Source organism: Stigmatopora argus, chromosome 4, assembly GCF_051989625.1.
Source record: "Stigmatopora argus isolate UIUO_Sarg chromosome 4, RoL_Sarg_1.0, whole genome shotgun sequence".
In the NCBI taxonomy this organism is placed as follows: domain Eukaryota; kingdom Metazoa; phylum Chordata; class Actinopteri; order Syngnathiformes; family Syngnathidae; genus Stigmatopora; species Stigmatopora argus.
The window spans coordinates 21,990,897-22,012,903 of NC_135390.1; the positions used below are offsets into that span (position 1 = coordinate 21,990,897).

Sequence of the window (22,007 nt, forward strand, 5' to 3'; positions counted from 1 at the left end):
CCCGGACGTTTGGTCGCCGGGACGTTTGGTAGAACAGGTTCAAATTATGACAGAGAGAGGGAGAGTTTGGAGTTTAATATCTAAATACTGTTGAAACCAGCTCTCAAAACTTTATTCATGTGATTCATGAGAGGGAGAGTTTAATATCTAATATCAAAATATCAATAAGAGCACTCATTTAACACATCGGCTGCTGCCATTGACTGCCATAGGCGTCCATTTAACACATTATTATTTTATTAAATAAATAAAAGTGAGAATTTTTGGATTAAATGTTTCGTATTCAACAGTATTTAGACAGACAGTATTTAGATCATTTCAACAGTATTTTGAGAGCTGGTTTCAACAGTATTTAGATATTAAACTCTAAATTCTCCCTCTCTCTGTCATAATTTGAACCTGTTCTACCAAAAGTCCGGGCGACCAAAAGTCCAATTACGGTTCGCTGTAGTTGCGACTTTTCCTGAAAGGGTTAAAACAACTCAAGGCAGGATGGAGTGAGTGCAACATTTTCTTTATTCAACAGTCCGCTTGTAACATCTTCACTGCAAAACATTGACTAGGACAAAAACATCAACATCACGCCGAATACAAAATGGAGGGACAAAAAACACACACAAAAACCTGTCAGTCTCCATCCAGAGTCCTTTTGGGCCGAGCGCTAGTGCTCCGCGCTTTTGACCTCGCCGCGTTGACGTTGGCGTCGCAGGTTGAGGAAGCTGAAGCCGGCCTCCAGGTTAAAGCTCCGCCTCTTGGCGCCACGAGGGTCGTTGTCGTCGTTCCCAAGCTTGGCGGCGGCGGCGGGGGTGGGCCCCCCGTCCGTCGGCATCTCCGCGCCCTCCGCTCGGTCGCCTGCAACGGGACGGGGTGGAACGTTAGCCCTCGCAAAAGTATTGGGACACAATACGGGAATTGGAGAAATGCAGGGTGTTCTAAAATGTTTGGTGGGCCAATCATTTTGACAATTTTCGTTGGGATGACATTCAATTTTCACATCTTGTGTAGAAATGTTTCAAGTTTTTGTGTGTAACTTTTGGCAATTCTGTCTTTTCAGGTTAACAAATGACATTCTACTCTATGAAAAATATGCACTAACAGGTAAAGGTTTGCTTTTGCTCAAATTATATCTGCTACTCAAAATATGGGATCTGATGTCCTAGTTGGCCTAATCACATACTAACATGAAAAACTTGGAAGTTATGCAGGGTCGGCCCAGGTTAGTATTTGGATGGGAGACCAACCCACCGACTGATCGATCGCCTGGCAACTCGAACTTACTCTTATGTTACCAAGTGCTCACTTAGCCTGTGAGAAGCAGTGGCATCTATCATTCACACTACTTCTATTGGAGGGTTGTGGCTTAACTGGTTAGTGCGTCACCCTTGGAGCTCTGGCTGCGTGGGTTCAAATCCCCATTCGGTATACCTTTTTGTTTATCTCTTTGTGCCCTAAACCCATGTCATTTTTTTTTTTTTTACTTGAACTATTGTAGGCTCCGCTGGCTGAGTGGTTAGAGCATTAGCCTCTGAGAGCCAGGGTCCTGGGTTTGAATCCTGGTCACTAACTGGAAACAAAAATCTTGAGTGCCTCCCGCCAGAGGTGCAAGGGGACCAAATGTTTTGGTCCCAAAACACATGGACATTAAGACACTTGGGGACATTGAGACACTTGGTCCCCTCCCGCCTTCGGCGGGAGGGGACCAAGTGTGTTGGTTCCCTCCCGCCTTTGGCGGGAGGGAACCAAGATTTTTGTTTCCGGTTGTGACCGGGATGCGAACCCACGACCCTGGATCTCAGAGGCTAATGCTCTAACCGCTCAACCGGCGGAGCCCCCAATAGTTTAAGTTAAAAAAAAAAAAATGACATGGGTTTAGGGCACAAAGAGATAAACAAAAAGGTATACCGAATGGGGATTTGAACCCACGCAGCCAGATCTCCAAGGGTGACGCACTAACCAGTTAAGCCACGACCCTCCAATAGAAGTAGAGTGAATGATAGATGCCACTGCTTCTCACAGGCTAAGTGAGCACTTGGTAACATAAGAGTAAGTTCGAGTTGCCAGGCGATCGATCAGTCGGTGGGTTGGTCTTCCATCCAAATACTAACCTGGGCCGATCTTGCTTAACTTCCAAGTTTTTCATGTTAGTATGCTATTAGGCCAACTAGGACATGAGATATCTTATCTTGAGTAGCACCTATAATTTGAGCAAAAGCAAATTTTGACCTGTTGAGTGCACATTTTTGATTGAGTTTAGCCCACAAACAGTATTTAGATGAAAGGGATTTGTACGAAAGGATCAGGGTGTGTAAAAAGTGACCCAAACTCACCTCTCTGAGCGTCGCAATCGGGCGACGAAGCCCCGCTGCACTCGCTCCGAGGGCCCAGCACGGGCGAGACCAGGCCCAGATCCCACGGGGGACCGATGGCCTCGGGCAAGTCCGGGCTGCGCGGCGACGGAGAGCGGCGGGGCGAAGGGTGGGCGGGCTCCCGGGGGCCGTCGGCGGCGGAATCCCAGCTGCACGTGGAGCGCGTCTCCGAGTCTTCGCCGGACGCCGCCGGGCCATCGTCCGAGCACGTGGACGTCGCTGCCGGGGGGAAGGCCAGATAATGAGGAGGGGGGTGCGCGAGGGGGCCGGAAAAGCCCGGCGGGGACGGGCCTTACTGGAATCGCCGTCCCAGCCCACGCCGGGCTCCCGCAGGCCGGCGACGGAGCCGGAGCGGCGGCGGTGGATCTCGTCCGAGATGGATTCCAAGTTGCCCAGGGCCGCCCTGTACTGGCCTTTGGCCCGCCACAAACGGGCCTGCCGCTCGTCCACCGTGGTCTTCAGGTTCTGCGCCAAAGGAGACCACCATGAGTTCGCCGGGAAAGGAACGCCAACGAGCGTCAATCGCCTACCTCCAGTTGAAAGTAGAACTTGGCTTTCATCTCAAAGTAGGGCCTGGAAATGAACGGAAAATGGACGTAAAGCCATTATAATCGTGGAAATAGAAACATATGTTTGTTAATATGTGCCGTCCCTTATTAATAAATAAATCAAACTCAAGTACTACATTAATTTCTTAAGCAGACAATGTTTACAAAGAAGATACGTTTGTACAATTATACTAAACATTACATTTGATTTTATATTTGTCAATAAAAATACTTTTATAAATAAAAAATGTACTTTTTTATTATTTAAAAGCCATATTAATCGTGGAAATAGAAACAAATGTTCGTTAATATGTGCCGTCCCTTATTAATAAATAAATCAAACTCAAGTAATATGTTAAATTCTTAAGCAGACAACGTTTACAAAGAAGATAAGTTTGTACAATTATAGCAAACATTACATTTGATTTTATATGTCAAAAAAAAATACATTTATACAATGTACTTTAATTTTTAAATTTAGCGAGAAATTTTAAGAAATTAAACGACATTCAACGTTTTTGCTTTTAAAAATTCAATAAAAATTTGAATGTATAAATGTAACCTTTTTAGGTTCAATGTATTTATTATATATATATATTATTTTTTAGGTTCAATTTATTTTTTATATATTATTTTTAGGTTGAATTTATTTTTTATATATTATTTTTAGGTTCAATTTATATATTATTTTTAGGTTCAATTTATTTATTATTATATACATACATTATTTTTAGGTTCAATTTATTTATTATTATTTATATATTATTTTTAGGTTGAATTTATTTATTGTTATTTATATATTATTTTTAGGTTCAATTTATTTATTATATATATATATATATTATTAATATATTATTTTTAGGTTCAATATTATATTTTGTTTTCAAAAATCTATAAAGATTTTTTTTTTTTACAGTAATGATAAAATAAGAGTAGACTCACTTGGACTTGGCGATGGGACGTTTGAGTTTCTTCTCCAGCTGCTTCATGCGCCCGATGGCCGCCGCGTGCTTGGCCGCCGTCTCCTTGTGCGCCGCCTCGCTCCTGGCCTTCTCTTGCTCCGCCTCCGCCACCTGCCGACAGGGATCCACGTCTTAGGGACGGCTCCGTTGCCACTGCCATCGCCATCGCCCTCGCCACTTACCCGCTGCGTGGCGTGGTTGAGCATCTCCTGCCAGGCCGAGTCAAAGTGTCGGCGGTCCTCCTCCAGGAGGCGCTGCTCGGCCAGCGAGATGGTCTCCTTGGCGGCGCGGAGGACTTCCGAGGCCCTGTGGAACTCCTGCGTGGCCTTCTGGGCCTCCAGCTGGGCCTGAATCAAACAAGCCCCTCCCATTAGTCTTTCGTCAATTTCCCCGTGGCAACCGGACTGCGATTGGTTCCAACTTTGATTTTTTTTGTGGGCGGGGCCAAGAAAACTAATGATGAGTCAACGTCATGATTAAAAGTGCCATCAAATGTGAGCATGTCAAAAAATAAAATAACAATGCCAATGCAATTTTACAAGTAAAAAAATATTGTTTCATTCAAATCTGCCTGTTTTTTAAAAGCTTTTTCTCACGACTCAACCAAAAAACACCCATTTTTTTCTGACAGATTAATGGCTGTTCAAAGGGTTAAACGAGCGACCCAAAAAAGTTCAGAATTTGGGTCAATTCGTCGCTACTTTCCTCACTTTAATTCATTTAACCTAACACGCTCAATTACGCTTTGAAGCTTTTGGAAAAGCAACACAAGGGGCATCCTTGTTTTGCCCAAACAAAGTTAAACCGACAATCTTTTCATCTTACAATTCTGTCACGGTGCACTTTTTAATTCATTTGAAAAAGACATTCCTCGCCAAATAGGACCACCGAATGCGAAAGTAACTCACCTGTCGAGCCACGCGCCGTGCCTCCCAGTACGGTTTGGACTCGTCGACGGGCTTGCCGATTCTGTCGAGCAGCTCGTCCAGCTTGACGGTGGCGTCCACCAGAACCGAGCGGAATTTTTGCCTCGCTTCCTGTTAAAAGAAAAAAAAATGTTTAAAAAAAAGCACATCTCCTCTTTTGCAACCAGAGTGGGACATCCCGTCACAAGATGGAGATTGTCTATTTGCTGAATTCGAGACAAGAGAGCCAGAGAGATTTTTGCGACAAGAGCGGGACATCCCGTCCACAGACCGAGATTGTCTATTTGAGGCGGGAGACTTCGGACTTGCTTTTACGACGTTGCTGACCCGCAAACGTCAAAATGGGCGGCCGAGATTAAACAGTGGTGGGCCGTCAGGGTCTTCAAGGCCTTCTCTGCTGGCCTAAGAAATATCTGAATCGTATTTTATATTTTGTCCATCAATACTTATGAAATAATTCCAAATTGTCTGTTAGCTTCCTTTCCGCCTGGTTGCACTGCTTCCAGATGTGTTTTCATATTGAAGCATTTAACCAATCACATTTCAGCCATTATTTGTTCCCAGGGTCAGGAAATCTGCCTCAAAGCCTTCACAATCAGTTCTGCGGGCTCTGCCGCTTTAAACAAGCGTCAATAAGACTGTTGCTTTAACCAATCAAATTTCAGGTTGGCAACACCACAATGTATTGTCGCGGGCGTAGGGATACGTCATTGCCTTGTCGCAGGCGGAGGGATACGTCATCGCTTTCACCAACTATGAGGCTAGTGATTAGCCAGAGCTATCAAACTGTATTTGGAGCGTGCTGCACAAGCAAATATATTGTTGTGTTGATTTAAAGCCATTTTCAAGACGGACTATGCCAGAAATACGACAGGCTCGACTTTTAGCATTAGCTTCGATGACGATAGAAAAGAAGGAAGGAAGAAAGAAAGGAGGATGGATATTGTGTACAGTTAAAAAGGATTTTTGGTAAGTAAAATATGGCTATATTTCTAAATAATATTTCAATTGTGGGCCAAGTTCTGATATCTGAAAAGCTCCAGTGTTTGTATTTAATCACTAAATGCTGCTAGGAAGTGGATTTTACCCCATTTTAGTACTTTTTTTTGCCGTTTCGCCATTGACGTCCATCTTTTCCCAGGTAAATCACCTCCCTTGCCCGGTTGTAATGTCTGAAAAGCTCCAGTATTTGTATTTAATCATGAAATACTGCTAGGAAGTGGATTTTACCCCAATTTTGTGCATTGATTTAATGATTATTTTTTTAGGTGTCGCAGCTGTAGCTGCAGTCGAGGTTTTATAGCCATAAAATAGTTTTTGAGGGTTGGATTGAGTCGTTGAAGGCGCTACGAGGAAATGCACGGCCCGCCACTGAGTTTGAATGATGCTACGGGGTCACCCGGGCAAGTCAGGCGGCTTTCACGTGAAAAAGAAGAAGAAACAACAATAGACCTTTTCTTTCGCTGATGTCAGGAAAAAAATAGGAGTGACCCAAGAATGTAGGGATTGCAAGTCTATAAGCATGAAATTGTACACGCTTATGTTAGCTAACCGTCCCGTTAACTCAATGGCTGCCACGGACTAAAGATAGCCACAAGGCGTTTAAAATGTAGCGTTTGATTTCATTAAAGACTCAAACTTAAGGCTAGGCTTTAGTACAGTAATCCCTCGAATATCGCAGCCTCAACGTTCGCGGCTTCACTACATCGTGGATTTTTTTTTGGGAGGATTTTTAAAAAAAATTACATTACGATAGTAAACATTTAAACTTTTTTTTAGAGATGTCTTTTGTGCCATGTCCTTAAAAAGTTTTTTTTGCTGAGTAAAATGTTCACATTAGGTCAAATTTAAGTTCCATAAGCACTGAACATTTCAATTGGGTTGACTAAGCTAAAAATAGCTTAGTGTTTTACAGTATTCCATAAATAGCACAAGATTATACTTGAAATATCTTGATGAATTTCTCTTGTGTAGCGAATAATTTTGTTTCGGTTCAATAAGCCTCAATAACTGAAAGCAAGTATACAAATGTTAGCTTTCAAAAATCTCCTTCTCTAGCATAAGAGTGCGTAATCAAGACGAAAATAACCTCTAGCGCCATCTCGCATTGGTTGATGTCGTCAGACGATTGGTTGAGCCGCTCGAGCTCGCCCTGTAAAACAGGAAGTGAAATGTGAAGCTAAACTATTGACATTCTAACAGTGGCTGCATTTTTTTTATGAATACGGAATATCCCAAGTTTATCATTCAATTTCCTAGTTCTTGAAAATCATTTTATTTTTCTATATTTACTTAATTTGTTTACATATTTTATTTATAATTATTTCCACTTTAATTTTTTCTTCCATTTTTAATGATGATGCTCAATTTTTTTGTTGCTTTTCTCTATGTTCGATTGGCTTTAATATACATACATGTTCTGATACATGAAAATGATATGTAGCATTTTTCTGGAATATTAATATCAAGTTGGAAATATTTGTATGGTGACAACAATAGCCGGCAGGTGTTGCCCCTTCCTTTTTCAATAAGCACATGGGAAGTTTGATTTTTTTTCCAACTTCCGTATTTTTTTTTTTGCAGAACTGAACTGGACTTTTTTGGGGTCATCGGTACACAAAAAATACAATGCAATGTTACAATACTGGGGAATTTTGAAAATGTATAAATGATTACGTTATTTAAAACTAATTACAACAGATAAAAAATGTATAAATGATTACGTTATTTAAAACTAATTATAACAAATACAAAATGTATAAATGATTACGTTATTTAAAACTAATTATAACAAATAAAAAATATATAAATGATTACGTTATTTAAAACCAATTATAACAAATAAAAAATATATAAATGATTACGTTATTTAAAACTGATTATAACAAATAAAAAATATATAAATGATTACGTTATTTAAAACTAATTATAACAAATAAAAAATATATAAATGATTACGTTATTTAAAACTAATTATAACAAATAAAAAATATATAAATGATTACAACGTTATTTAAAACTAATTATAACAAATAAAAAATGTATAAATGATTACGTTATTTAAAACTAATTATAACATAATAAAAAATATATAAATGATTACGTTATTTAAAACTAATTATAACAAATACAAATATTTATAAATGATTACGTTATTTAAAACTAATTATAACAAATAAAAAATGTATAAATGATTACAACGTTATTTAAAACTAATTATAACCAAATATACCTTAGTTACGGTGCCAAATAATACTTTAGTTATCTATTTTTGTTTGGAAACAAACAAATGTCCAATTCACATATTTCAGTGCCATTGACGGCGAAACACGTCCGAGCAGGTTTTGACTGAATTTAAGGGTTGGGTTTCATTTCCATCAACACATGATTGCAGACACATTAATCATCCGGTTAACAACGCCATTCATTAAAAGAGATAACATTTACAATAGACATCATTTAAAATGGGACAGATTTGCTCAGGCGAGCGGTTACCTGGATGCGGGGGTCCACTTCTTCATCCTCGTAGTCCGTCTCGTCGTCACAGCGTCGGGGGTCCATTGTTCGAGACCCGAAAAACAGCTAGGCGACGGTGGAGAGACGCTTATCGAGCTAACGAGAGAAAACGCATTTCGCTCGGTTTCCGAATGGGGTTCTTTCGTTCTTGTCGGAAAACCGAAGAACTAAAGAAAGAGCCCGACTCGGTCCGTTACGTTTTCCACGAGTCGAGTGAATGAATAAACGAAAGAAAAGAATGAAGATTCGTCTTGTCGACCTCCCCAAAAGACCCTCCTTTTCCGGTTCTTGCTTGATTGACAGCTCATTTGGCCAATGGCGGGGTGCGACCGTGCGAACGCTTCCGGTAAGGGCTTCTCGTTTTAATTAAAAAAAAAAATCAGATATAAAGCACGCAATTGCATCAAACAACGACAAAAAAACAAGAAATGACAAGGAACATGAAAAATATGCTATGTCAAAAATTAAACGTTAACGGCCTTGAAGGGAATTACGTGTTATTATTTTCCCAAATTATGTCCAGTGAACATATTAAGGCAAGGAATAATATAGCTTCATTGAAAAACAACTATGCTACTCACGTTGCTAAAGTGGACGGCTAGCGCTGTCAATGGCACTGAAAAACAAGCACTCCCTGCCAGACGACCCAGTTTAAATCAATTTAATCAAGTTAATGTAGTTGTTCACAGTTTTGAATAAAGTTATGAAACTTAAACCTAGTTTCACACAAACGTCAGCCATTTTAACAATTAAGATAGACACGCTACTAAGGCAGCTTCTTAAAGCTACAGTACCTAATTTACGGGAGCCATTTTTAAACAATGTTTATTAAAATTGTTTACAATCGGGTCTTAAGTATGCCATCCCAAAGTGAACACACAATAAGTACTAATATTATACCATATTTTCCAGACTTTAAGTCGCATTTTTGTCATAGTTTGTCTAGGCCTACAATTCTAGTGGGGCTTGTGTTTATTAAACACAACAGTGATATTGTGTTTTTGTTATCCAAAATACTAATCTGATGACATGGTCCCCCACACACACAAAGACAGATATAGACAACTCTGTTTGTATGTTTTTGGCACAGTCTTTTGCTTGCTCAAAAACATAACAAACAAGGGTTGTCATGGCGCAGCTGCGCTCTGGAGGGCGTCTCATCAGATTAGAAGCAATACTCAGAAATGTTTGCGTTTCTAAAAAACTTGGAAGCGATAGTCTGAAAGCCCGCGACACTTGTTTTGTCGACGGAAAAAAGCTCTCTCAAAATGACGCCGTCGTGCAAGATAATTATCAGCATGCTAATTCTAAGTTGGCTATAGCGCTTTTTTCTTTTTAAAATTCGCCATTACTACGAAAAAGGAGGGAAATGTGACATCCAGTCATCTCAGTTCATCAATAGTAAATGTCCATTTCATTTAACGTATGACTATTCATATCATTAATGTATACTGTTAGCAGGGGCGGTCCGTGCATTTTCTCATAGCGCCTTCAACGAATCAATCCAACCCTCAAAAACTATTTTATGGCTATAAAACCTCGACTGCAGCTACAGCTGCGACACATAAAAAATAACCAATATATCAATGCACAAAAATGGGGTAAAATCCACTTCCTAGCAGCATTTAGTGATTAAATACAAACACTGGAGCTTTTCAGATATCAGAACTTGGCCCACAATTGAAATATTATTTAGGAATATAGCCATATTTGACTCACCAAAAATCCTTTTTAACTGTCCACAATATCCATCCTCCTTTCTTTCTTCTTTCTTTTCTATCGCTATCGAAGCTAATGCTGAAAGTCGAGCCTGTCCTGTCGTATTTCTGGAATAGTCCGTCCTGAAAATAGCTTTAAATCAACACAACAATATATTTGCTTGTGCAGCACGCTACAGATACACTTTGGTAGCTCTGGCTAATCACTAGCTTGGTGAAAACAATGACGTATCCCTCCGCCTGCAACAAGGCAATGACGTATCCCTACGCCCACGACAATACATTGAGGTGTTGCCAACTCGAAATCTGATTGGTTAAAGCGACAGTCTTATCGACGCTTGTTTAAAGCGGCAGAGCCCGCAGAACTGATTGTGAAGGCTTTGAGGCAGATTTCTGACCCTGGCAACAAATAATGGCTGAAATGTGATTGGTTGAATGCTTCAATATGAAAACACATCTGGAAGCAGTGCAACCAGGGGGAAAGCAATGAAAGGAAGCTAACAGACCATTTGGAATTATTTCATAAGTATTGATTTTCTTAGGCCAGCAGAGAAGGCCTTGAAGGCCCTGACGGCCCGCCACTGAATGTTTGTATGGAATTGTTTAAAAAGGCAGAACAAATCTGCAAATGACCTATTTTTTTAAATGTGTGACCTATTTTAGCAACAAATGCATGACATTACACAACATTAAATTTAATTAGAATGATCTCTAACTTCATTAACTTGTTTGTCATCCCCCATTTAAGCAAAAAAAAAAGTCTAATGCCAAAGGAATAAACACTTGATACTTTATAAACAACTTCTGGGCGCTTTGAAGTGACCTATTTGTTATCGGGACTAGCTTTGTAGTGTAAACGCTACTTAAAGCGTTAAATTTGCTCTCTTTTTCCGCATTTTCATGTTAATCTGTGTGACGGAGATGAAAGGTCTTCACGCTCTACTGACCCCGCGGGACTCCATCTTACCTAATTGGCCTTAAAAAATAAATAAAGAAAGAAAGCCACCTTGACACCAAGGTGCACTTCCGCCCTCCCGCCACCAGGGCAATAACAGGATGGCAGGGCGCGACACGTAAACGACAGGAAAGGCGAGGACGGGAAGCGTCCCCACCTTGTTTGACTCCAAGGTTGGGATGTTGAGGGGAGGACATTTTGACATTCAGTCATATTGGAGGGTGCTGGAGCCTATCGCAGCTAAGTAGAGGGGATACCCTGAATCAGTGACTAGCCAATTGCAGGGCACGAGACAAACAACCCATCACTTATTGCTTAGCCCCTGTCAAAGTGGTGGCCCGGGGGCCAAATCTGGCCCGCCGCATCATTTTGTGTGGCCCGGGAAAGTAAATGATGAGTGCCGACTTTCTGTTTTAGGATCAAATTCAAAGGAAGAGTATAGATGTATATTAAATGTCCTTATTTTTCCCCTTTTAAATCAATAATTGTCATTTTTTAATCATTTTTTTCTGTGTTTCTAGTTCAAAAATCATTTTGTAAAATTAAAAACAAATTTAAAAAAAGCTAAAATAAACATTGTTTTAGATCTATAAAAAACGGAATATTCAGGGATTTTAATCCAGTTCTTTTAATCCATTTATAAAAAAAAATCTAAATATTATATCTAAAATGGTCCGGCCCACGTGAAATCAAGTTGACGTTAAAGCGTCCCGCGAAACAACCAGAGTCTGACACCCCTGGCTTAGGGGCAATTTAGAGTGTTAGCCAGCTAGCCTAGCATCCATATTTTTGGCATGTGGGAGGAAACTGGAGTACCCGGAGAAAACCCACACAAGCCCAGGGAGAACATGTAAACTCCACACTACAGTGAAAAGCCACACTTGGGATCGAACCCTCGACTGCGAGGCCGACGCGCTAACCACTTCACCATCGGTCCGCTAATAATTTTCATTTATTTCTAAAACGTCCATCAATTATTTTTAATTGTCAACTAAAAGTAGGGAGACTGAAAAAAATCAAAATTTGCAATTACAATTGTATTCCTTTTTAAGCAATCATGTTTTTTTTCTGGAGAATCTCATTTAATTTAAAAAAGATTGTCTGGTGCTAGCATTGCGCAATCAACGCGCTTGTGTTGCCTATGATTTTTTTTTTTTTAAATGAAGGTGACAGCGCACTGTCATTAGTCAGCGAAATCGTGGAAGTTATGTAAGCGCCCAGTAAAAGCTTGGTCACATGACCTTTAGCTGGCTTTCACTTCCTGTCCACTTCCTCAGGATGACTACGAGGCTATTTGTCATTCAACAAATCCACCTTGTTTTTTTGCCAACTTTTTTTTTAAATATACTTTGAATTCACTGTCCTGGTTCGTGAACAAAAATCAAGTTTTATTTATAAAAGTGGCTTTGAATTGAGAGTAAAAAGGCGGAAGTATTTACGATGGGATTTTGACAAACTTGCTTTGCAAGAAAACTCTGTCGACGCAAAGTCCTTCTTTTTTGTTGACCGTCTCCCGCCGCACGTATTCGTTGGAGACGCAGTGGAAGCCCGCCTCCGAGAAAAGCGCCGCCAGAAAGTCTGGGAACACACAGACGCGGTGCATGCTGGGAAACGACGCATCATGGACGATGATTGACGGCCGATGGGGTGCTTCTTTAAAAACTAAAAGTGTTTATTGTTCATTTAAGGGGGGAAAAAAAACTGAAAATTCAATCATTGTCTCCTAAACTGTTAAATTGTTTGTTTTTATTGGATATTTAAAAAGTTAACATTTTTGGGGGGCTCCAAACTCATTTTTTGGGCCACGTCGTAGTTACAATTTTATAATAGAATGATAATAATAAAATATTTCTTTTTTTAAATCTTTACTCAACAGTAAATTTTCTATTTTTTAAAATTAATTAATTTAAATTTAAAGTAAAAAGCTTTCTTCATTTTATTTATATTTGTAATATTTAGATTTAAAAAGAATAGTGAAAAAAAACCTGAGTGTAATTTTTAAAAATTTAATTATTTGTTCAACCTTTTTCTCACAAATGGCAAAAAAATCAAATCTTCCCTTTTTTATCTAATAACTTGTTTTTCATTTTAAAAGAAACATGCACATTTTAATTTTTATTTACAATTTAAAAAAATACGTTGAAATATTCTTTTTTCGTTTACTTTAAAAAAAAATCAATAAAAAAAAAAACGATTTGTTTTTTTTATCAAAAGCAAATCTTTCAATGTTTTTAATTTAAAAAAATATAAAGACAAGGAAAAAAAAGAGTAAATATGATTAACCTTTTAAATTTTAGTATCAAGTCGACGCAATATACTACATTTTGGCGGGCCGCACAAAGTGACTTGGCGGGCCGGATCTGGCCCCCGGGCCTTGCTTGGACACCAAATAGTTTTTTTTGGTCTACAATTCATAATATTGGTTCTAAAGTATCTATTGTGGGTGCGAACGTCAATTGAAGTTGTTACCTTTGGAAAAGAAGTAGGATCTGGTCCCGTCCTGTCTCACGTAGAAATTCTCCGCCAATTTGCTGCTGGCTTTGAACCTCCGCATGGCGTGGTCACGCACGCCGTAGTCCCGGAAGAGAACGGCGCCGCCGCTTTTCAGCACCTTTCGGGGGAGAGCCGCCGAGTATTAAGACCACCGGGCCAACCGGGCCGTGCCATGCCGAGCGTGGAGCCCCCACCTACCCCGTGGACGTTGCGCAGGGCCGACGCCATCTTGTCGGGATGGATGGCGGACAGCACGAAGATGAGCGTGGCGAGGTCCACACTCCCCTCGGGGACGTTGTCCCGCAAGTCGTCACGGGTCAGGTCGCACTGGAAGACGGCGCAGCGTTCGGGACAAAACTGTGGATTTTTCTGTCGGTGTAAAAAAACAAATGTAATCTTAAAGGTAAGAAAAATAGAACAATTTGATGGTCCAGATCAGGGGTCGGAAACCTTTTTGACGAAGAGAGCCACAAACAATTCATATTTTCTAATGTTATTCCTTGTGAGCCATACTACGAATTTAAAAGTCAAAATACATACATTTAAACGAGTGCCTTTTCAATTTTTTTAAATAATTTCACCACTTTTAAAGTGGAAAAAACTGAATATTTTTTAAAAGATTCTTATGCTGTTGCTAATCAATGAGAGGATGCATTCCATAAGAGTCTACTGCAAAAAAAAAAGAAGATTAAAGCAAAAAAAAGAAGAAGATTAAAGCAGTTCTAAATGTAATATCTCAGTTGTGTCAACAGCGATTTCCATATTTCAGCTCACAGGTTGGCAAAGAGCCAGATGCACCCATCAAAAGAGCCACATGTGGCTCCCGAGCCATAGGTTCCCTACCCCTGGTCCAGATTCTGCTTTTCTTGCGTTTTTTCCATGGAATCTCACTTTGACAAAGTCGACGGCTCTGGGCGAGAAATCGCAGGCGTAGACAAAGATGTCACGACCGTCCTCCAGAAGCGGGAAGATGCAATTCCCGACGCCGCATCCGGCCTCCAGCAGGACCAACTTTTGCGACTCGCACTGAAAAAAACAACAGAAATATCTTTTTATTGTTGGCTTTTTTTAATCGGATATTGTCGATTCGGGTAAGTTGTTGCTGTCCTTGACGGTGAGAGATGTTCAATTGTAAATTGATGGCTTTAAAATGGTTTTGATTAAAAAATAAAAAATTGAACAAATTTTAAACATTAAATATTTTTAATCAAAATAAATAATAAAAAAAATAATGCGAACAAATTTTAAACATTTAAGAATTTTAAAAAATAATTCGATTTATTTAGTGTTGACAGCAAAATTTTAAATTGCAATGATTCTTTATTAGTGGAAATGAAAATAAAATGAAATAAGAAAATTGATTACAGTCGATGTTTATACAAATTGTATTAAATTAATATTTTGAACGTGTAGTTTTATTTAAAAATGCAATGAAATTGCTTTAATGAATGAAAAAAAATAATAATAACTCGAAAATATAACATGAAATACTAAATAAAATTAATTTAACAAAACGAGGTGATATTATTGGCCTTTTTTTCAGTTATTCACTTTAAAAAATAACTTGAGTTTAATTGATATTCATAAAAAACAATTAAATATATTTTAAAAAACGACGTCAATTGGGTCAATGAATTAGTACTTGTCACACAACAAGAACTTTACTTTCACAAAAATAAACAAAAAACTAACCTGCCTACACGTCGCGAGCTCGTCGAATTCCCTACTCGTCCAGTGTCTGTCCTTGAAGAAATTCGTTGTGTTCCTCTTGTAGAACAAATCCCAATTCTTCTGCGCTTCTTTCTCCAGCTTCATCTGCTTAAAGGTCGACACCAAAGTATCTTCTCCTCCATTTTTCTCTCCCACCTGCTTAAAAACGCTTTGTTGGCTGACTTCATCTTCCACGCCGCTTTGGTCTTGGTCGCAGAGTGTGACGTTATCATTAGGAGACGATGATTCACTGTTCGCCGCCGCCATTTTGGGTATAAAAAACTACTAGTCCAACATTAAGTGTAATATAAAATACATATTTGCGTTTCTAAAACAAATACTAGACGGAGATATAAAACAGCGCAAAAATTGACATGCTTAGGCGTGCGTCCATGTTGTCCACCTGTTAAAACATCTCGTGTAGAAACAGCGGACACGTTAATAGTTCCGGAAGTGAAACCACTAAACAACGCCACAGAATTAATGCAGATATTAAAATGTAAAAAATAAAAATACACAAGTTATTTTATGCCTGTTTTAATGGAGTGCGAAAGGAATTTAATTTCATTATTAAAATTTACGTTGACGAACAATGGGTATTTCAATGAATGAACAGTAGCTCATCTTAATAGTTTCAAATTCTCTTTCTGGGAAACTCATGTTTATTAATAAAAATATATATATTTATATATTTTTGAAGACGAAAACATCTGTCCTGGAGGCGTGCATAATTTACCAACTCTTTCAAGTAGGACGTTGAGGTCCAAACAAATGCACAAAAACACTATATATAGTTTCCTTTTATTTTTATATCGGGACGATGACAACTTGGTTGAAGCGTAGGATGATGGAAACGTCATACAACACGTTAACTACGTCCCCAAGTGCTTTAAAATAACACTTAATTAAGTAATGATGATTTATAGCACTTTTTATTTAAAAAAATAACATTTGTATTCAGTTGCTGTTTAGTTTATTAAACTGATTTGTTCATAGGTTGGCGGCATCGAATATTGTTTACTTTTCATATATCTGGTGTATATCCTTGTGAGTATGAAAGATTTTTAAAAATCAAGTCAGGGAAAAAAACATATTTCGTATTAATAGTTTTGAAATATTTTTTGTCTATATTTTTAAAAACCGAAAGTGATTTCTTTTGCGACGCATTGGTTAAAGTTGGCGAGTATTAGAAAATGCTATAATAGTATTTGACAACTTGATAAAACAAAATAATCATATAGTATACGTATGTCATGCAAGAACAACAGATGAAACGGTAAATACACAAATATATAAAGTTGTTCGTGAAAAGATATTAATTTAAAAAAACACGTAATTAAAACCCCTCAAATAGATTACTTTTAAAAATATCAGTAAACAAAAAAAATGTCAAATAAACTTGTTTTTAAAAAGTATTATGTATTCCGTTTTACTTTTTTTTTTTCTGCCGCAAAAGAATTGGCGGAAGTGACGCGTTAACTCGTATGGGATGTTTTGCTAGCTGTTAGCCGCCAGGCTAATTCCCTTGGCTGACCTAATTTTGGACATATTTGGTTCCTTTTACCAATTAACGTTTGTCTCAATAACTTTTTGTTTAATTTGTGATGAAAGTTTAAACATTTTACTCGTTTGACGAGCAGAAAGGTACAAGATGAACGGAAGTACGAACCCGCTACTGGACAAAGAAGAGCATGTTTTGAAGCTCGGTGAAAGCTTCGAGAAAAGGCCAAAGTCGTCTTTTCACACCATCAGATGTGAGTCAACAACCACTAAACACATTTCACACCATACGTGCGATCGAAGCACGATTAGCAACCTAAAAACATTGTAATAAAATACTTATAAATGACCGATTAGAAGGGTTTGTTATTCAGTCAACTGGTTTGTTGTTGTTAGGCTGCAAAACATCTTAGCGATTTTACAAGTAATGGAAAATGCAATGAAACATTATGTATCATAAGTCCTGAAACTGGAAACTTTTACAGAAAAAAAGCAAGACAAAATAATAACAATAAAACATTTAAAATGTCACTCACCTTGTCATGGATTATTTTCTTAAAACTTCCATAAAATATTTTTTTGAGACCACATATTCCTGAATAAAAATATATGAAAAATAATCTGTTATTTACAAATCCGCCTTAAAGAATAAGAATAGTTTAAAAAAAAGTGATAAACCACCCTAAAGAAAAGTACGCAGTTGCAGACAAAAATGCTGAGAATGCCAGAGAAATATCCACATTTTATTCTAATTATATAGAAAACTTTTAAGAACATTTAAAAAATAGACGTGGAAAAAAAACATTAAAATAGTAATAACTTAGACATGAATGGGGACCAATAGACAAAATTGGAAAAATATGCATGACTAAACCACCAAAATAAACATCAATATTTTCAAAAAATGCTAATATTATATTTGAAAACAATTTTAAAACCACATTTTCCAGAATACTACATTTAAAAACAAAATATGGATGTTGGTTGTAAAATGAGATGTAAAAATGTGCATCCTTACCTTTCATTTGGAACAGATGACTTCAAACCGGCGTCCATTGACACGAGTTGCGAAGGCGAACTGCACGTGGGCAAGGGCGACGAAGTCACCATCACGCTGCCCCACATTCCGGTAACCCCAATGACGGCTTCACACAAAACAATATGAAGCATCCCAAAAACCAGTCATAAATTCAGCAAAACCTTTGAAGACACAGCAAAAGCCTTGAAAATGTATTTTCCTCCGTGTCCACCAGGGCTCCGCGCCGCCCATGACGGTATTCAAGGGCAACAAGCGGCAGTACCAGAAGGACTGCGTGCTCATCATCAACCACGACACGGGCGCCTTCGTGCTGGAGAAGCTCAGCAGCAGCATCCAGGTCAAGAAAACCAGGTGATTACTCCAAAAAAAAACAGACAAAAACTGAAATGTTCTAATCCGATCAACAGGGGGAGATAAAAAGGCAGAATTGCGCCCTCTGGCGTTTAGTTTCAATACGAGCGTTATACAGTAATCCCTCGAATATCGCAGCTTCACTACATCAGATTTTTTTCCTGGGAAAAAAAGTTCATAAAAATGTGTGTATACCTGCGAAAACATTTATTGTGGTACCGTATTTTCACGACTATAAGGCACACTTAAAAGTCTTAAATTTTCTCCAAAATAGACAGGGCGCCTTATAATCCAGTGCGCCTTATATATGGAAAAATAAATAAAATGTGTCATTCATTGAGGGTGCGCCTTATAATGCGGTGCGCCTTATAGTCGTGAAAATACGGTACTTACTTATAATGGGGGTGATCCTACTTCGCTTTTTTTACGTTTATCGCGGCCAGGTCTGGTCTACATTAGTCGGTGAGTGGTCTCATCTTTTGTTTTGATCCAAACCTTTGTCGAATTTAATGCAAATGTTACCCAAGGCTGCTGTGACCAATGACCTGTGGCCAATGAGTTAGCTTGTTTTTGGGCTAAAATGCGGTTCAATATAGCAGAACAAAATGGTTAGCATGCGTGCTAGCTAGCTCACGTAGTTTACAAATGACACGGGAACCAAAAATCTCGGTTTTCATTTCAGAGGATAAATGATTCATTTTTTTACATGAATTACTTTTTTTGCACAAGTCCAATAGTTCCACATGGGTGTGTATTTTTGACTAGATTTGTGTTTAAAAATGTGTGATTATCTTATGGTTTGATCAGAGCGGAAGGTAGCAGTAAGATCCAAGCCCGCATGGAGCAGCAGGCGGCGCGGAGGGGGGAGGCGGGGCCTCCGTTCCGGGCGCCGACCAAGCCGGGCGTCTCCAGCAAGACGTCGCCCTGCAAGGACGAGACGTCGCCCGAACCGCAGCTGGACGACATCAAGAGAGGTGACGTGGGGGGCGGGGCTTTGGAGGGGCGGGGGCGTAGTCTTTGTTTTCCTTTCTCTCTAAAACATATTCACTAAAAAAAAATTATCCCAAAAAATGTGGCTAATTTTTGCTTCTCCAGGATGATGACTAAGATTTAATTACATCCAAATACGGCTTATATTTTATCGCATTTACATTCGAACATATTTTTCCAATAAAGTTAAATCCGCTAAACAATTCAACTAAACAGTGACTTTAAAATAATAGCAGAGCAAATTTTTTTGGGACAAATCCATCCCCCCAAAAAGGTATTTTGGCCCCGCCTACTGAAAAATCTCCAAACAGAAAATGAATTCACATTATTTTGTTAGCATGCTATGCTATCCTTCTGTCAACATGTACTACTAGCCAACGCAGCGTACCAAAATAAAGTAAAATTTAATTTCCCCAAATTTTCTTAGCATGCTATGCTATCCTTCTTTCAACATGTACTAGCCAACGCAGCGTACAAAAAATAAAGTAAAATAAAATTTCCCAAAATTTTGTTAGCATGCTATGCTATCCTTCTGTCAACATGTACTAGCCAACACAGCGTACAAAAGTAAAATAAAATAAAACTATACATGATCCTCAATTCTGCTTGTGATGTCACAACCAGAATTGCTGGGGAAAAAGTGGGCGTTGCCTAATGCATTGGGTTAGGGTGGACTAATTGCGCCAAGGGTAATAAAAATTGTAGAAAAAATAGCTACAAATGTTGGCAAATGAGTTTTTGAAATTGCATTTATGCTAGAATTGAGTGGCAAATTTGTTTTTCTACATGCAATTTATTGGAGTCATATTTTTTTTAGTTAAACCAATCACAAAGGCCCAAATGTCAATTTCCCGCCTATTCTTTGACAGAACTGCGAGCCGAAGTGGACGTCATCGAGCAGATGAGCGGCAGCGGTAGCAGCAGCTCGTCCGGCTCGGCCGCCGCGTCGCCCGGCGATAGCGGCGGCGGCGATGACGACGACGGCGAGCGGCCGTCGGGCCCCCCGCCGTCTCCGCCGCCCGCCCGCCACGCCCTGGCCAATGGCGGCGGCGAGCGACAGCCACCCGCAAATCACCAGCTCATCAACACGCTCCGTAAGCACGAAACGTAACAAATTTTGACGTCCTCTCGTTAACGCTAATGTTTTTTTTGCGGCATAAACAGGAAGCGATCTCCAGCTGAGCGAATCGGGCAGCGACAGCGACGACGACTAAACCGGACGAAAGCTTGGAAATTTTAAGGGTACTACATCCCCCCCAAAAGTATTTTTTCCCCAGATGTGAGATATTTAATTTTGTATGAAAGAAAAGTTGAAAATATTCTATTCTATTCTAAGATTTATTTTCGGTACGTTACGTGAAGCTACATGCTAGTCATGCTATTAACTCTTTCAACGCCATTGGCGTCCAATCAGGCCGTCAATGGCATTCAAACAGTTGACACAAACAAAAAAGGGAAAATAAGCTGTTCTTCTTTTTTTTGATTACACTTGAAAACATTAAAAATGTTCCTAAAAAAGACAAAATCAGTCAAATGAGTAAAAACGAGATTGACATTCAATTTTTTAGATTTTTTTCCTCCAGAAAATTATTTGTGATCTTAAAAAGAAAAGATTTTTTTTGAAAACAATTTTTAATTTAGTAATTGACATTTATATTTCAGTCTCAGAAGCACAAAAGTGTACAAAAAAGCTCATTTCAACTCCAATGGTACAAATTGTAAAGTATGATTGGCCTGATTAAAAATGAACAATTTTCTTTCTTAATTTATGCATAAAAATTCAATAGAATTTAAGGTCACATGATTGAGAAATGTTCGGATTGTGGAGTTAAAAACAAGATATTTTTCTGCTTTATTTAGTCTGACTTGCTTTGAATTGTGTTTATTGCCATCTTAAAGTATTTTAGTATTTCTATTTTGCACAAAATTGCAGTTGAGATTCTTTGTATTGTATGATTGCTCAAAAATGAAATAAAAAATAAAATAAAGAACTCAAAGTCTTAGTGGAATTCAAAGGTAACAACACCTTTAAGATTGATTTTGAGAAAACACATATCCGCTTGGATAAAAGATTATATTGTGGCTTTTAAATAATGAGGTTTTCCCCGTTTTTGTTTTTGTTTTTTTTCCATTTTCCACAAAGACGCTACAGTACTTTTCAACAATAATAACAATAACACACAAGTCACATTTGGGCACACACAATTACACGCAACACATAAACATAAATAGCTTTTGGAACTTTTACAGTGAACCCCCGACACATTCATTTTTTTTTTTTGGTTTATAATTTTAAAGATTTTTAAGATTAATTCCATGGATTATCCAAATTTTGGTGAATGAAACAACATTTTTTTAAAAAAGGAATACATGGGAAAATATTTGTGACCAAAAAGCACATTTGAAAAAAAATCTTGTTTTTAAGAAATACATAATATTGTTAAAGGTATTTTTTCTAGCATAATAATAAATAACTTAGTACCGTATTATCTAGGAAAGGGGATTTTTTAAAATAAATTAGCTATTGTGTATTCAATTTTTTTTTTGTATTTTACGACGAGATGACTGCCTTAAAAATATTTTTTTTGTTGAATTTCCTTCATAGTTATCAAAATAAATTTGGTTTCACGTTTTATTTGTTTATCTTTTCTCTATTTTGAAATAAATGACCATATGGTCTTGCATTAGGGTGTTTCGTGCACGTCAAGTCTAATTTATGCGCATATAAGCCGCACCCTCGATCCAGTCATCATTTTTATAGCGACAAATACGGCGTATATGCGAGAAAATACGGTAAAACGAGTTTTGCTGAAGAGCTCGTCAAAATTACGGGCCGCATTGTCTTGCGTTATGGCGTTTCGTGAACGTCAAATATAATTTATGCGCATATAAGGCGCACCCTCAATTTAGTCATCATTTTTTAAGCGACAAAA

The 22,007-nt window shown here is 38.3% G+C and overlaps 3 protein-coding genes across 5 annotated transcripts; 1 reads left to right on the forward strand and 2 right to left on the reverse strand.

The window, feature by feature from the left end:
- Positions 1 to 498: 498 nt before the first annotated feature.
- Positions 499 to 8,683, reverse strand: LOC144072836 (SH3 domain-binding protein 5-like). Its single transcript, XM_077598159.1, has 9 exons — positions 8,298 to 8,683; positions 6,892 to 6,954; positions 4,785 to 4,913; positions 4,059 to 4,223; positions 3,857 to 3,987; positions 2,897 to 2,939; positions 2,663 to 2,831; positions 2,328 to 2,585; positions 499 to 852 (listed from the first exon to the last, which is right to left on the reverse strand). Exons 1-9 carry the CDS (start codon positions 8,361 to 8,363, stop codon positions 662 to 664), a joined length of 1,215 nt encoding a protein of 404 aa, XP_077454285.1. The 5' UTR covers positions 8,364 to 8,683; the 3' UTR covers positions 499 to 661.
- A 1,834-nt stretch (positions 8,684 to 10,517) lies between these two features.
- Positions 10,518 to 16,196, reverse strand: mettl6 (methyltransferase 6, methylcytidine). 3 transcript variants are annotated; one of them, XM_077598164.1, is made up of 5 exons: positions 15,177 to 16,196; positions 14,328 to 14,510; positions 13,683 to 13,853; positions 13,461 to 13,602; positions 10,518 to 11,231 (listed from the first exon to the last, which is right to left on the reverse strand). In XM_077598164.1, exons 1-5 carry the CDS (start codon positions 15,459 to 15,461, stop codon positions 11,197 to 11,199), a joined length of 816 nt encoding a protein of 271 aa, XP_077454290.1. In that variant the 5' UTR covers positions 15,462 to 16,196; the 3' UTR covers positions 10,518 to 11,196. The 3 variants fall into 3 exon arrangements, with proteins under 3 accessions (XP_077454290.1, XP_077454288.1, XP_077454289.1); XM_077598162.1 differs by lacking the exon at positions 10,518 to 11,231 and adding an exon at positions 12,350 to 12,569 and having other exon boundaries at positions 15,177 to 16,003; XM_077598163.1 differs by lacking the exon at positions 10,518 to 11,231 and adding an exon at positions 12,350 to 12,569 and having other exon boundaries at positions 14,376 to 14,510; positions 15,177 to 15,989.
- Positions 16,197 to 16,795: 599 nt separating this feature from the next.
- Positions 16,796 to 20,332, forward strand: eaf1 (ELL associated factor 1). Its single transcript, XM_077599666.1, has 6 exons — positions 16,796 to 16,948; positions 17,729 to 17,823; positions 17,948 to 18,084; positions 18,892 to 19,058; positions 19,944 to 20,168; positions 20,239 to 20,332. The coding sequence occupies exons 1-6, from the start codon at positions 16,846 to 16,848 to the stop codon at positions 20,286 to 20,288; spliced, it is 777 nt and encodes a 258-aa protein (XP_077455792.1). The 5' UTR covers positions 16,796 to 16,845; the 3' UTR covers positions 20,289 to 20,332.
- The last annotated feature ends 1,675 nt before the right edge of the window (positions 20,333 to 22,007 follow it).

What these genes read in the sequence shown, in the direction of transcription:
- LOC144072836 (XM_077598159.1), bottom strand. Translation starts at nt 8,363, where the DNA reads ATGGACCCCCGACGCTGTGACGACGAGACGGACTACGAGGATGAAGAA. An exon ending in AAGTGGACCCCCGCATCCAG is followed by an intron (nt 6,955 to 8,297) that starts GTAACCGCTCGC and finishes CCTGTTTTACAG; the next exon opens with GGCGAGCTCGAGCGGCTCAA. An exon ending in CGATTGCGACGCTCAGAGAG is followed by an intron (nt 853 to 2,327) that starts GTGAGTTTGGGT and finishes GTCCCGTTGCAG; the next exon opens with GCGACCGAGCGGAGGGCGCG.
- mettl6 (XM_077598162.1), bottom strand. Translation starts at nt 15,461, where the DNA reads ATGGCGGCGGCGAACAGTGAATCATCGTCTCCTAATGATAACGTCACA. An exon ending in AGCTCGCGACGTGTAGGCAG is followed by an intron (nt 14,511 to 15,176) that starts GTTAGTTTTTTG and finishes TGTTTTTTTCAG; the next exon opens with TGCGAGTCGCAAAAGTTGGT. An exon ending in CCCTGCGCAACGTCCACGGG is followed by an intron (nt 13,603 to 13,682) that starts GTAGGTGGGGGC and finishes CTCCCCCGAAAG; the next exon opens with GTGCTGAAAAGCGGCGGCGC.
- eaf1 (XM_077599666.1), top strand. Translation starts at nt 16,846, where the DNA reads ATGAACGGAAGTACGAACCCGCTACTGGACAAAGAAGAGCATGTTTTG. An exon ending in ATCCAGGTCAAGAAAACCAG is followed by an intron (nt 18,085 to 18,891) that starts GTGATTACTCCA and finishes TGGTTTGATCAG; the next exon opens with AGCGGAAGGTAGCAGTAAGA. An exon ending in GCTGGACGACATCAAGAGAG is followed by an intron (nt 19,059 to 19,943) that starts GTGACGTGGGGG and finishes ATTCTTTGACAG; the next exon opens with AACTGCGAGCCGAAGTGGAC.